The sequence below is a fragment of the Patiria miniata genome, unplaced genomic scaffold (genome assembly GCF_015706575.1).
Source record: "Patiria miniata isolate m_02_andy unplaced genomic scaffold, ASM1570657v1 HiC_scaffold_20, whole genome shotgun sequence".
Taxonomy (NCBI): domain Eukaryota; kingdom Metazoa; phylum Echinodermata; class Asteroidea; order Valvatida; family Asterinidae; genus Patiria; species Patiria miniata.
Window position 1 is genome coordinate 23,873,937 of NW_024037059.1, and position 13,163 is coordinate 23,887,099.

The 13,163-nt window shown below is 41.5% G+C and overlaps 1 protein-coding gene across 2 annotated transcripts in view; it reads left to right on the plus strand.

The window, feature by feature from the left end:
* The window catches only part of LOC119728258 (dynein heavy chain 2, axonemal-like), a 160,116-nt gene that overhangs the window by 125,475 nt on the left and 21,478 nt on the right, over nt 1–13,163 (plus strand). For both annotated transcript variants that reach the window (XM_038200414.1, XM_038200415.1), the window contains 3 exons: nt 5,780–5,880; nt 8,693–8,807; nt 11,073–11,163. In XM_038200414.1, coding sequence (XP_038056342.1) covers nt 5,780–5,880; nt 8,693–8,807; nt 11,073–11,163 — 307 coding nt within the window. The remainder of the gene's footprint in view (nt 1–5,779; nt 5,881–8,692; nt 8,808–11,072; nt 11,164–13,163) is intronic.

Consider the following 13,163-nt stretch of genomic DNA (forward strand, 5'->3'; position numbering starts at 1 on the left):
CCAACGACCTGACCCACCGGGGTAACATGCTTGATGAGCTGTTTCTCCCGTCGAAGGTCGCCCGCCAAAGATTCGAGTCCCACTTTGTAACGGACAAAAGTATTTTTGCGGGGGATATTGATGTTTACATCCATATTGGTCAATGACGGCTGCTCAGATGGTCGATCTCAGAAAGCCGTCAAACCAACGGTCAGGCCAGCGTTGGTGATGAACAAACTGTTACTTGTTTTCTCAGCTGCCTACCTCTTGAAATGTTGCCATGGTGATGTTGTGTGGCCGCGCTATCAACATCTTCTGTGTGCCATGCCACATAGGCTAGGGCCGTCAGTGGTAACAACGACTCCGATTCGGCTTCAGTTGTTTTGGTGAATACCATAGGTGACTTACCTAACTTACCTTACTCATGACAACCTCCACTGGTCTGTTTCATGTGAGCTCATCAGAGAGACTTTGAGACTGACATCAATTCCATCGGGCCAACACAGTGTTGCACCCCTCATGTTTTTCCCTGGGGGAGATGTTAATGAGAAGGGTATACAACAGCAACTTCCTATCAGGCCAGAGCATTGGGAATTTCGCGGTTCGAACAAAGATTCCCGTTGCAAATTCATGGTTCAGCCTTTTCGCCTCACTCCTGGCATCTGCTCAGATAGTAAAGGTGTTTTGGCTGCGCTGCGGAAATGGAGAGTGGTGACATTCACCTATTTTCCTTGTGTCGGCACAGTCATCATTGCATCCAGTGCAGGTCATGCCTCCAGTGATGGTTCAACGCTGCCAACCTCACAGGGGTGTGCCTCACAGATCACAGCCTCCACTAATTGTCATGGCAGTTTCGTGCTTTTGACTATTTCCCTCCCAAACAAGGAGAACGTCGCTTCTAACGTCCTCCTTATGGGGGATGGATCCTCTCGACAGTGGTAGCTGCTAAACCACTAACCATGTCAATCTGCTTGTTACACGGATTAGTCACATTTTTCCAGTGTACTGCGCGTGGGTTCCTGACCCCTGCAGGTGGCAGACGAACACATTGGTGATGGAGACGAACGGGCTTTTGTTTACACCTTCCTGCCATTTTCTCCTATCCCTTGGGTACTAAAGTAACTGGAGCAGAAAGATGACAAGGCCCTCCTCTTTACTCCATGTCGGTCCCATTGATTGGTTTCCCAGGGCTATGACCATTCCCTTGGTCCACCAGTCAGGGGTTCTTCCGAGGATAAAAATATTCTGTTCCAGCGCAGCTTGGGTTTCCTTCACCCGTCTCCGCAGGAATTTCTCCTGATGTGCTGGATGCTGTCATGCTATGTTGTTCACATCAGACCTTTCTCAAACAAGCTATGGCTTTTACTGCCTGCACTTGAGGGACTTCTAACATGACAGTATACATGTATTGCTTTACATGTATGTTAGACAGTCATACTCCCATGTCAGTTTAATTATTAAGGGGATGTTTGTTTCAACACCCCTAAAGTGCGGGACCTCTTCAACGCCATTCAAAAAAACGTTATCTAGATCTTTAAACATGACTTGTAGTTCCTTGAACCAGTGGGCAATTTCATATATGTTTCAATTGTCCCTAAAGTTACTTTTTGTTAGCAGTTGTTACTTCTAGATGTACATGTAGAAAACAACTGCTTGCTGTATAATAGAGACGGACCACACCTGGTGTGGACTGAGTGTGCCCGTCCGATTCCTACAGAAGGATTTTGAACTAAGACCGTCGGAGTCCCTTGTGCCTCCGGACGTCTTTGTTCCAGGCATCAAATTACTCTTTTCCGTTCCAGACAGAGAATTTTGGTGCCGATCACTTACCGTTTCATGTACTGTACATATATTTGTCGAGACAGCCCTGCCATAACAGCAGGCTTCTCGCGACACATTTTTGTTGTGACAACCGTGCCAAACCAGCAGGCTTCTCACGACCTGTTTAGTCATGACGAACCTGCCATATTGGCAGGCCTTTCACGACATGTTTTTATCAGGACGACCCCACCATAAGCTTTTCATGACAAGATTGCCTGAAGGTTGGTTATGGTCATCCATGGAGCCACAGGCGTATCAACGGCAGAGGCTGTGTGATCGGCCCATGTGCACAATATTAGGCAGAGATAGGGAGAACAAACCCCAACATGTTCTCGAGACATTTTCAGACCGGAGACCTCCCCAGAATTTATGTGTCCTGACTCTGATTCTTTCTTGAATTCAGTACATATAACAGTGTCTATATGTCGTATGTCATAATCATTAACGCGCAATGCCCCATATCGGGGACAGCGTCTCGGTCAGCATGTTAATGTCCTTATCATGCAGACCTTTTGGGCTGCCTTGTCCACATGTGGAGCGACGGGGCCCAACCGGGGTTTACGCGTATTGTTACGTGCCCCTGTGAAAGCACAATAGCATCTCACATGACCCACCGCCTTGACGGTGCTAGTCTATGCAAAAGTAGTAATTGCTCTACAGGTAAGTAGAGTGAAGTAGACTCCCCCACCCCCCAGAAGTGTAGTTGGGGTCTACGAGCGAATACTTACATGTACCTGTAGAGAAAAGAGGACGCTCACGAGGCACGCACGCTACGGGGCATTATGGGTAGGACACCAGAGGGCGCTATTGTATAAAACTCTTAGCGGAAAATACCTGCCAGTCTAGGGAAAATGCAAAAGTAGTAATTGCTGTACAGGTAACTATTCGCTCGTAGACCCCAACCACACTTCTGGGGGGGGGGGAATTTATGGCTCTAACTAGTGCCCTTGACCAAAGACAGTGACATTTTGGAATGCTGCTAACATACGGCGGGATAGTTTGGTTAGTAGAACACCATACAGTGGTGCCAAAGTCATAGTTCAAATTCTTCTGTAGCCATTCTTTGTCTAACCAATTTTGGGCAACAGTGGTCTGTGAAAAACATGACAAGTGGTCAAAGTGTTATGCAATCTGGAGGAAATTTAAGTTGGATGGCCTGATATTTTGACCCTGGCAGGATCTTTCTGTAAATTAAGCTGTGAAGTATGTATCTTTTGCTCTTAGTTCAATCAAGAATTTTAAAATTGTGTTCCCATTTTCATGAGTTTTATGTATTGAATGAGATTTGTGGAAATTAATGTTTGTAATGAATAACCCATGTTCGTGATGAATGACTTAACCAATTTTGTTTTTTCTGTTGATGAAGCAGACCTACCAAGTCTCACTGCAGAACATGCCGAAAAATCGTAATCACATGCCTCATGCTAAATTGTTCTAAAAATATTTTTGGGGTTGTTTTCGGGACAAGAATACTGTTCCTTGCTCTGTGAATACAGTAACATATTTCATATTTGGGTTAAGCATTTTGATGACTTCGGTTGTGCGTGAAGATAATTATAGCGCCACGAAGCATAGTAGGGACACTCTCGTCCCCAGTGCTTGGTAACGAGATTGTGCTGAGCGTTGCACTCCAGCTCCTGCAGTAAATGTGCTGGCGTACAGTACGCGTGCATCGTGTTCAAACAAACGTGTTGTGCAACATTTCCTGCGGATATTGTTGATGTCCCTAACGTGGTGCGGCCAATAACGTGGCACACTCTGATTTTTATTCACCTCTAGTGCTAGTGCCTTGTAGAACAAAACGTTTACCCTCAAATTTCGCATTAGTGAAATTTCATCAAGCTCTAGACATTCCCTTTCATAAATCTTGAGTTAACGAACCCGTTACAAATGTCAAAGAGAAGTATTTTATGGCGTGATATCCCGATTTGGTTTTTGTTTTTTTATGTGCACAATGCACCCTTTTAAAATGAGCCCCAAAAGAAGAAGTAATTTGCTGACAAAATAGTTGTGTATGAGATTGAGATAATGATGATTTATTTGTCAACTTTTACTAAAAAATCTTTTACTTGGGTTTTTCTGAAATTTGATCAGGTGCACTACGCTAGGGAACACTCGGCCAATTTTTGTGCCCAATTTCCAGACGCCACTGTTTTTGAATTTGGCCTTTGCTATTTGCATTGTCACACACCCAGCTTTTGTGTGATCTTGGCATCTCTGAAGAAGTATTTTTTATAGTTGTGATTTTGTAACACTAGGTCATGTTCTTCGTTTGATTTCCACTTCACAACTAGTTTTAGATGCTTGGTTTTACTTTTAGATTGCCATGAACAAAAGTGCTACGGTGGGTGATATTTTTTTTCTCAAACCAGATTATCAAGTTTGGATTTGCTTCCTGATACTGATATAAGGAACAAAGAAATGTGATGCGATCAAGCTAAATGAGTCGTTTGTCGACATTGGTCAAAAATGTTTTTACTTCAGATTTGAACAGAGTGCAATCTCAGCATAACTTCTGTGAAAACCGCATGCTGATACCATCTTCAGTTAAAAAAAATTATGGAAGTCGGAACACCAAGAGATGTGATGAAGTGATGTGATGAAGCGGCCCTATTTTGGCTTGTATCTCCAAATGAAAATTCCCGACAAACAACTCATGTAGCTTGACCGCATCACAAATGTGCTGCAAGATTACATTCATGAGTGCACCTAGTGGCTGTTGCACTGAGCTGGATGATCTAATTTGAGAGCAAATCCAAGGGTGGCTATTTTTTGCAGAATCAGCATTGTTTAACATGATTGACCTCCAGGGCCTTTGAGAACTTGGGGGATAATGCCATTGGTACAAAACCTTTTAAACTTGACATTCTTTGCACTTCATCATGAATACCGGTACTTGACTACTTGTGTGTTTTAGTTGTGTGTATGCGCAAGCTTTAAGATGTTATGATTTTGTCCTGATTATTATAACAGCAGAAAATATGCTAGCCAGCTACCTTCAATACTTCTCCTATTGAGACTGGTGAGACACGTTTATTTCAAGGGCTCCAGTCTGCATGCGTCCGCCTTGTTGGAATTGTTTCTTCCAATAAGAAAATACTCCTGTCCATTTCTATCCCTACCAAACCGAAAATGATATGACAAGGACCAGTTACTGTAGAATACTGTTACGTATGTGGTCATTGGAAAATTCAGTCTGTTGGTTGCCATTCTTAATGGCTTCCCTTTTCTCAGCAAAAATCCACTAAGCCCAACAGCATGTTGTGCTGCTTGTGCGCATGTGAGTTGCAATAACCAAGATGGACTGTTACGTGGTGTCCATAACAGCAATGTTAGGAACAAAATGACTTTTCAATTATGTTGCAAATATATCTTCAAATGGCGAATTTGCCGAATTATTCGCATGGTACAACACAAGGCACCTGAGGTTGTTTTGTCGGATGTTTTGGTTTTACTATCGCACCGAGGGTCCTTACAAACTGTCTTGCCACTGAAACTGTCAATTTGTCAATAAATGTGTACTATGACTATGTATTACCCCCCCCCCCCCAAAAAAAAATAAGTCCCTAACCAACCCTCCTGATATTGTTCATGTGAGGGCAACACAACAATTTTGTTTTTGGCCTAGTAATGGTTATGATTTTTCATGCACTTTGGCCTAGAATTTTTAAAGGTTGTATTGGTCTTAGAATCACAAGGTCAAATGGTCACAAGTCAAAGCTCTCTGAACCCTTCCCAAAGGACAGGTGTTTCTACAGCTTTACTTGAGTGAAATGTCTGGTGGTATCTGAGTCTGACAATTGCATAGGCCTACTCAGAAGTGAGCAGTGGATTTGTAGTTTGGTGGAAGTTTTTTTTCACTTTTACAAATTGATTGAGCCTTTCATTGTCAACATTCTGTTCATCAGTTTTTCTGCATTTAGGCAGCTCATGCAGGTGTTTTTCTTATGGCTGAGAATATTTTTATTTTCTTTCCTAGGTTGGCTAATTTTCACGGGCTAGTTCAGTCCTTTGAGCAATACCCACGTGATTGGCATGTTTGGTACACAAGTTCAGAACCTGAAACAGCTCCTTTGCCAGGTAAGACACAGATATTGCTGAGCATATATCCATAGTGTTATCATCTTTCTTAGAAAAGGCCATTCACATGCCTTTTTGCACTATTGTGTTAATTCCCGTAAGCTGTAACAAACTTGACAATATTAAGTTACTCACTTTTGAATGAGGCACCAACGAAAAAAGTCCACCAACATTTAGTTGTTGAATTATTTCTTTACAAATTTGGCATTATTCGCTGAGCTCTTGCAGGGCGGGTTCATTTGTGCAAAAAATGAAAGCAATGTTTTCCGGGAGGTCGCAATTTTTTTTCAAAAATATGAAAGGAAAAACATCTTTTTTTCATAAACAAAACATTTTGAAAATTTGTTGGAAGATCATTTTTTTTGGAAAAGCATAGGGCAAGCATCTTTAACTTGTACAAACCATGTTTGTGCCATTCCTAGGCAGGTTTGCGCTATGGTTTAGCACAAATTTTGCACAATTTACTCTTTCAACCTGGAGCAGAATTTAACACAAGCTTTGAGTGGTGTACATTATGAACTAGCTTGCCAAATTCAAATAAACTTTAAAATATATAGAATGCTAGACAACTTGCTTCCTCAAAATCAGTAAGCACATTAGCCCTAATTCATGTGTGATATTCAAAATGTACTTTGTTCTGTAAGTAGAAAATGATGTATAACATCGCTGATATCCTACGCCCTAGTAGTGAATGAGGGGTCACTAATTGAACATTATTTGTCAATATTTCAGAATGACTATTCAAATATTAAAGCAGTGGTTTAAAATAAAAGGTGTTCAGAAGTCAAATTTGCTTCTTTTTGGTCAACTTTGATGGGGTGACATTCTTTTTGTTCTTTTTTCTTTTTTATATGTTTGGAAGCCACAGTGTATGCACATGATTAACATTGAAATGCTTCATATACCGTAATTTTCAGAATATAAGCCGCGGCTTATACATTGATTTTGCCCATGAAAATGTTTACTGTGGCTTATACACAGGGCAGCTTATATGCCGAGCCTTGAAGAATAAAAATGAGATTTAAATGTGTATTTAATGTACTGGTATAAGAAAAGATCTGTTGCTGAAATGAATTATCAATCGTTACTGGACTTAATGTACCGGAAAGTCATTAAAGCACATCCCACGAAAAGGTACCGAGCGGCACCGGCGGCCGGCCGTGCGTGAGTGAAAGCTGTCTTCGTTAGTGACTGTTCCATGTGCAGCTAGCTGTGCTGCATGCATGCCCAGTGCACACACTTGTGGACCACACCATTTGTGGTAATAATGGGGTGTACCTTCTTGGTAACAATAATTACCAATATTTCTGCTGTTTCAAAAAAAAACGACAACTAATACATTTTATGAAGTCTGAAACATTTCTTTATTGGACAATCAGTCGTTAAACGTCACAATATAATTTTTTTTTCTATTCAAGAAACCATGTAAAATGCAAAACAAGGGCTAAATCACCCCTTACGAAATTAATGGATTCGTCCATAAAAATTCATGCATCGTATCGACTGTTTTTGAAGAAAGTACGATCAAAAACTTGATTTTTTTACGTTAGAACTTGTTAGTAATCACAACAATTTGATAAGTTTTGTTGTAAAAAAGACCCATTTATTCTTAGGACAAAAACAAATCAGCATCTGTTGCCATATAGCAAGATTTGTAGCGCTCCAGTCAGACACCACACGGTGGGTTGCATACTCTCTCAAGTGCTGCGGGAAAATGTTGTCATTTACTGGCGCAGGCTGCCGGGCCATGCGCCGGGGACCGGCCGGGCCATGCGTCAGGGACTGTTCGGGCCATGCCGGCAGCAATTCCCGGTGTCTTATACTCATCGGCAATTTCCATATTTTTTTAACGAGTATGGACCGTAAATGTTTTGATATAACTTTTGTGGCCCTTTTTTGTAGCTTTTGTAGTGTAAGTGGAACTGGTCCGAGCTTTTTTGACTTTGGAATGTGGAGGCCTTACAAAACTGAAACTGCTGCGGTCGGTGCGGCTTATACGCCAGTGCGGCCAATACGCCGACGTCAAATTTTAATTTGCAGATTTTTGCGTGCTGCGGCTTATACTCCGCGCAGCCTATATTCCAAAAATTACGGTACTATCCTGCAGTAAATCATTTTGTCCTTCATTATTTTTATGCCATACCACACAAACAAATGCATTTGAGATTTAACGATGCGTTCCTTGTGCTCTTTAACAAACTTATTTTTTTCTATTAATAAAATTTCCTGTATGTTTTATTCCCATGAAAAAAAACCTCCTTTGTCATTTTTTGGACATCTGTAACCCTCTGGAAAAGGGGTTCAGTCCTTACATTATAGATATTGATTGTGGGGCGGGAACCAGCCTACCCAGGAGAACGGATTTATTGTCTGGCAGTCAATAATTTAAAAATGGACATTTAAAATTTAATAACTAAACATGGACCAATTATTTGGCAATCAGTGTCTCATGCAAAAGTGAATAGCTTTTGCATTGCTAGAAATAAATAGCAACTTAGAAAAGAAATGTATTTTTTGAGATGAAACTAAAATGCACGGGGAATGCATCTTTAAATTAACTATTTATTCACACTTGCCCTAAACTCTAATGCCGCACCAGTGTGCAAAATGGAACGCTTCTTGGTGTACGTGCATTTACAAAGAGTTTTCCCACAAATGGCTGCAAAAAGGGCCTCTCCATTATAACCTGGTGCATTGTATAGTGAAATGCTTGGTACATGATTGTCTTCTTTGTTGATTGATTTATGAATCAGCTACTCATTGCACTTCATTTATAGTGAGAGCCTTTGTGGTTGGTTTGTTCTGTTGACAGGTGAATGGGATAGTGCCTGTAATGAATTGCAGCGAATGTTGATTATCCGATCATTGCGTCCTGATCGTGTGTCCTTCTGTGCAGGATCATTTATTGTCAACAATCTTGGATCTAAGTAAGTGAAAACACACAACATGCTATCTGTGTAATCTGTGTCAGTTCAGCTCATCATTAGTTTCCATGTTTTTTTTTAATGGTTTGTCTCCTTAATGTTTTGTCTCCTTTCATAAAACTGTCTGTCATTTTATTTTTTTATCTGGGGGCAGGGGGGGGGGCACTCCCCCCTGATTTTCACAGGCCACAAGTGCCCTTGGCCCTCTTGCATTAACAATATTGTGCACCTTCTCAAGATGGAAAACTACCCCTCGAAAGCACAAATACCCCTCTTGTAATAATAAAATGTTGCCCCTCTTGAGATGGAAAATTGGGGCGGAGGGTGTGCGTTGTGCCAAAGGCCCAAGGGGGGATCCAAGGAGAGGGGGAGGGGGGGGGGGGGCAACGTGGCCATGCCTCCCCTCCCCCCCAACAAAAAAAAGCGAACCTCAATTTTTTTTTGTAGTGGCGTCACACCACTACGTACACCACCATCTTTTCACCAAATTGGTTAAAGTGGTCAGAAATTACCTCAGATTGTACCACAGGGCAGCTCAAATCCATTTTTTTTCCCGGGGCCCTTAACGAGCCCTGAACTTTTTTAGGGACCAAATTTTGTTTCCCCCCCCCCCCCAAAAAATTGTGTTCTGGATCCGCCATTGTAGAGGCTGAAGGGTTCTTGCTTTCACACCGACGGAATGTGCCCCTTTTTGGTGTTGCCCCCCCCCCCCCCCCCCAGTTTGAAAAGCGTTCTGCCGCCCCTGGTGTAGTCAAACTAGCCTATCAAGAAGATATTTGGAGTAGTCTACTCCCTCACCCCCCACACTTTCCCAGGCTGCCAAAGAACCACCCCTGGAAAAAAGAACATTCAAAACATAGCTAACTTAAAATACCTCTAATGTCTAGTACATTTATTATCTGAAGAGGTGCCCTAGGATGCATGATGACTCATCAAGATTTTAACATTTGCAATCCACACCCATGGGCGTCGCACACCCATGGCCGTCTTACACCCATGGGCATCTTACACCCATGGGCGTCGCACACCCATGGCCGTGGCCAGGATTTCTCTAGGGGAAGGGAAAGGGGGCAAAGCACATCAAATTAGGTTTTGCCTTCACCGACGTTTAAACACTGTATACTCAGTGTGTTACCTCCCGAGTGAAAGTTGGAAAAAATCACTCGGGTGGGACTCGAACCCATGATCTCCTGCTTTCTAGTGCAGATGTCTTACCACCCGACCACCGAGCTAACGGGATCGGTTGGCTGGTTCGAATCTGATGTACATAGCAGCGGGTACCGCATAAACTATTATAAGATGGAATTTTTTTTGTGTCGGGTAATATAAATCAAATTAGGTTTTGCCCTTCACCGACGTTTAAACACTGTATACTCAGTGTGTTATCTCCCGATTTAAAGGTGGAAAAAACTAGGGAGGTAACACACTGAGTATACAGTGTTTAAACGTCGGTGAAGGGCAAAACCTAATTTGATTTATACCACCCGACGCAAAAATTCCATCTTTTAATAGGCGAAGCACATTTCCCCCCCCCCCCCCCAATTCTGTACTATCTCTAGCATATTCTCAATTTATCATTTTTTTTCGAGGTTGGGGGGGGGGGAGGACTTTTTCCCACCCTACCCCATTGACACCCCTGCAGACCCCCATATTGTTAAATGTGTATTTAAATTATTAGCAAATGCAAGTATGATTTCACACCTCTTTTTCTATACTTTTTATTTTTAATTTTTGTCCTCCTTTTATCTTGATATCGAATACGTTCAGCACGGTGGATATGCATAACCTTGGGAACAGTTGGATGTTACACGGGATGTAAAATGCACACAAATCTGATACCCTTACAAGCACTTTATTTTTTTACAGTGGCTGCATGTCATAGGTGTCCTGTCAAAATAGTAGCCTGAGAAAATTGCAGTCTATTTCGCCGCTGTAAATATAGTTGGAACAAAGATTAAATTCACTTTACACTCCTGGTACTTGCAGCAATACAGTGTATCATGTTTTCTGGTGCTGGTGCTGGAAGTCCTTTGAAAAAAGTGCTTATTACACAGTAATGTAACCTGTGATTGATATTCTTAAAAAGTAGGAGTAAAGAAAGTAAATAACAAATTACGCCTTTCTGCTCCAAGCCAATAATTTTCCAATTCAATTAAAGCAAGTCTTTTGCCATCAATAAGTTAAGAAGCTTAGATTGAAGTCACTTCAATGACATTGGCATGTGCTTGAAGTATAGAAGTGGTAACTTTTATTGATGTTTGTGTATAGGTTTGTTGAACCTCCTGTGCTTGATATGAAAGCTGTTCTGGATGACTCGAACACGAGAACGCCACTCATTTTTGTTCTTACAACTGGAGTGGTAAGTCCACTAACAAAAATATATTTGGATGTGTTAAGTACTAACGAGGTTTGAACATCCAGTGTTAAAATTCTCTAAGAGCAATATTAACCTTGATTCCAGTTTTGGTTTGTATTTGGTTTTGTTTTTCCAGTACAATTTAATACATTTATATAGCAGTGTCTATCACAAGGCAGAGTAAATTCCATACAAAGTGTTTTTGTGATTGTGTGATTCTTGAGGTGTTATTTGTTTGCCCACGGCGGCGTAAAAACGCGCCGTGGGTGACTCATCTCATTGCACAACATTTCTATGACTGCATTGATTGGAATGTAAAAACAATAGCCAAGGCCTTTTTGTTTTGGTAGCCATTTTTTTAAATCATTGAATGCTACCAAAAGAAGTGCTACAATTGAAGGTTCCTCTGTATTTTTCAGACGTACGTACTGCGGACATTAAGAAAAGTAGTTAAGAAAACATTAGCATTGTCAGATCAGTGTCAATTATTTATCTAAGAAGTACATGTACAGGGTGAGTCCAACAAAAAAGGAAACCAAATGGCATGACCAATTTTTAAATGAAGTTCTGCATGTAGCACTTTCATTCAAATCACTCATGTACTTTTCAAGTTACGAACACAAACACAGTTTTCTGTCCACGGTTCACATAAAAGGTAAGTGTTCTTTCAGCAAAACAAAAACAATTCACCAAAACGTAAACATTGGTCATTGTTTGTTTGCATGCATGTATGCATACCTGCCAACTGTTCCGATTTAGGCGGAACTGTTCCGATTTCGGAGATAAATAGTGCCCGAAAATCGGAACGTCCCGATTTTCCGAATTGCGAGAGAAGAAACAATACACAAAAAAAATAAATAAATAAAAACATTAAAAAATGCCCCGGCCCCGTCGCACACTTGTCTGAGAAAAATGTTTTATTGTATTGAGGGCGCTATTGCCGCTAACATAATGGTATAAAATCCGCCTCGCTCTTATGTACGACGAAAGGGACGTAAACCAGACTCAAACGTCATCGAACAGGCCATGTCCCAATAGGATGCGGCTGCAACCGTTCGCGCGCACAGGCTTGTGCGATCAGCCACAACCTAGCCGCATCCAATACTGAGACCCGCTACGTCATCCGTCTGGTGTACTGCCTCTCTTGCGTGCTTACTGAATTAAGCGCGGGCCAGTCACGGCGCGGTGGTCGTATTGATGCCATGTTTGTTTTCCACACACGTTGTTTCTTCATAGTCTTCGGTGGTTTTTCGTTGATATTTTGACCATGCCGAGTCGCACTTTTTTTGTCAACGTTTTTGTATGACTCATACAAAAACGTTGACAAAAAAGTGTGACTCGGCACAGTCAAAATATCAATGAAAAACCATTTCTAAATTTTTCACGATATTCCTCTCGGAATTTTTGACTCCATCGCTGCTTTTTCTCCTCAGTGTATCATCCTCCTGGTCCATGTTGCAGTTGAGATGCTCATACTATGAGCATCTCAAGTGCAACATGGACCAGGAGGATGATACACTGAAGGAGAAAAAGCTGCGATGGAGTCAAAAATTCCGAGAGGAATATCGTGAAAAATTTAGAAATGGCAAATGTGTATTGTAACAGGCCTATGTACACCGTACAATGATGTACGAACTTTTCCAAATAAAATTGTACTTGTCACTGCTTGTACAGTGTACATGTAAAATGTATTACTGTGACTGAATATCTACATATGATTAACTGTGAAGTGTGAAGCATGTAAGTCAGCTGTCATTTATCAGCAAAAACCGGCTGGAAAATTCAGAAAATTATCCACTAAATAAGATTAGTGTTGGGTCTGCTTCTGGATATCATGTAACATTTTAGGCACATGTACATGTACATGTACTTTGTATGATTGCCCCTGGACCAAACCCATTAGCGCGCGCGCGCCTGCGCCGCTCACCGTTTATGATGCGTAGACACCCTGTTCCTCTTTCTGACTTTTCAATGTTGGCAGGTATGATGTATGTATGTGCTGT